Source organism: Sinocyclocheilus grahami, unplaced genomic scaffold (genome assembly GCF_001515645.1).
Source record: "Sinocyclocheilus grahami isolate Dianchi unplaced genomic scaffold, SAMN03320097.WGS_v1.1 scaffold1621.1, whole genome shotgun sequence".
NCBI classification, from domain to species: Eukaryota; Metazoa; Chordata; class Actinopteri; order Cypriniformes; family Cyprinidae; genus Sinocyclocheilus; species Sinocyclocheilus grahami.
The window spans coordinates 3,182-5,118 of record NW_015506800.1 but is presented as its reverse complement, the minus strand read 5'-3'; the positions used below and the strand labels follow the sequence as shown (position 1 = coordinate 5,118).

At 46.9% G+C, this 1,937-nt stretch overlaps 1 protein-coding gene across 1 annotated transcript in view; it reads right to left on the bottom strand.

Annotated features, from left to right (window-relative positions):
* LOC107571604 (protein transport protein Sec24A-like) overlaps positions 1-1,937 on the bottom strand; it is a 24,969-nt gene that overhangs the window by 20,406 nt on the left and 2,626 nt on the right. The window contains exon 2 of the mRNA XM_016257933.1: positions 523-1,047. Coding sequence (XP_016113419.1) covers positions 523-1,047 — 525 coding nt within the window. The remainder of the gene's footprint in view (positions 1-522; positions 1,048-1,937) is intronic.

Sequence of the window (1,937 nt, the reverse complement as noted above, 5' to 3'; positions counted from 1 at the left end):
GTGTGTGTGTGTGTGAGAGAGAGTGTCTGTGTGTCGGTGTGAGAGTGTGTGTGTGTGAGAGAGTGTCTGTCTGTGCGCGTCCCTGTGTGTGTGTGCGCGCGTCTGTTTTTGTGCGCGCGCATGCAGAGGCACACTGATCCTGATCCACTCACTGCATGGGCTTCAGTCAGAGAAGCATGAACACACGAGAAACGCCGTCTGAATGTCTCAAACCCATCATTTACAGATGTCTCTGTCCAAAGCATTTGTTTTTGCAAGTGTAGCTGAATGATACTGCGATGTGGATAAACATTCAACATCTATAACAGCTGCTGCTGAGATATCCAGACTAGAGAAGGCTGAATTTGGAATAATAGTTTTTTTATGTTTCTGAAATAAGTCTCTTCTGCTCATCAAGGCTGCATTTATTTGATCAAAACCTGATCCTACAGTAGAAACAGTGAAATATTATTAGAATGTAAAAGTCTAAAACAGATGTACCGGTCACAGCAGCAGTGTATTGTGTAATATTATGGGATGTACCGGTCAAGGCAGCAGTGTTCACAGAGGGTGCGGGTGGCTGCACAGTGTTGAGGAGGACAGGAGGAGCGCTGGTGCCGCTGCGGTGCATCACTGGCGGGACGGGGCTGGCGTGGCTCCCTGCGGGGCTCCAGACGGACTGCTGAGGATGCTGGGAGATGCTGCTGTGGCTGATGGGCTGCTGAGGATGCTGGTAGCTGCTGCTGTGGCTGATGGACTGCTGAGGATGCTGGTAGCTGCTGCTGTGGCTGATGGACTGCTGAGGAGGCTGGGAGATGCTGCTGTGGCTGATGGGCTGCTGAGGATGCTGGTAGCTGCTGCTGTGGCTGATGGGCTGCTGAGGATGCTGGTAGCTGCTGTGGTTGAGCGTGCCAACGGGTGAAGGCTGGGGACGGCTGCTGTTGCTGTAGAGGCTCGGGCCGGCCGGCGGAGGGCCTTTGCTCGGCAGGGTGTTGATGAAGCCCGGCTGCGGCGGTGCCATGAAGCGCTGGTTACAGGGGAAAACACCAACGGGGTTCTGCGACGGACCTGCGGCACAAAACAACACAAAAGAGTCTGTTACAAATCAAACACTCACCAACTACAAACAACGCAGCGGGCTTAACTGGTCATCATAGACTAGTCCTGTAATCAGATTAACTCAGGAGAATGTAATCTTGACCTGGATGAAGATCTCGACATCCACTGAATGGAAGACAGAGAAACCACAGGCCAAACAAAGAGTAGTGAGGATAAATGAGCGATCAAAACTCAAGAAGTTCAAGCTCTTGTGATGCAGGAGTTAAAAACAGAGCGATCTGAGGCTCTGAAAGCACAGATGACTGTAATAAAGCACTGACTCACGAACTATAGAGAAGCAACACACACGTTTGATTCTGGGACATCTGTCAGGCACTTTACTCTGTAAAACTGCTTTAAATAATATGTACTGTTAAAAAACAAATATGTCGAGCTGAAATGTGCAAACACTTAGATCAGATAATCATTATAAAAATAATAAGATGAAGAATTTTCAGAAATGAGTTTCAGGCCCTGAGAAACACATCAGTGCAATCACATGCATTCTCAAAAAATCTAACTCATGCTCTCAGATGGTTTACCATATTAATGCACCATGGTATTTGGGTACTTAAAATATTTAAGTCAGTGGACAGAAATAAATCAATATAAAAACCGTGGCATATGAATGTGTACGGTCACATTTCTGTTAAACTTCTAATTTTTCATATTTAACCATTTTTACTTTCACTCCTGCACTGTGACTAATCTATGAAACGAGTTTCATAACATCCTCCCGTTTACACACACACACACACACACACACACACACACAGAGACACACACAATCTCACTCACACACAGACTCACACACACACACACACACTCACTCACACACACACACACACACACACACACAC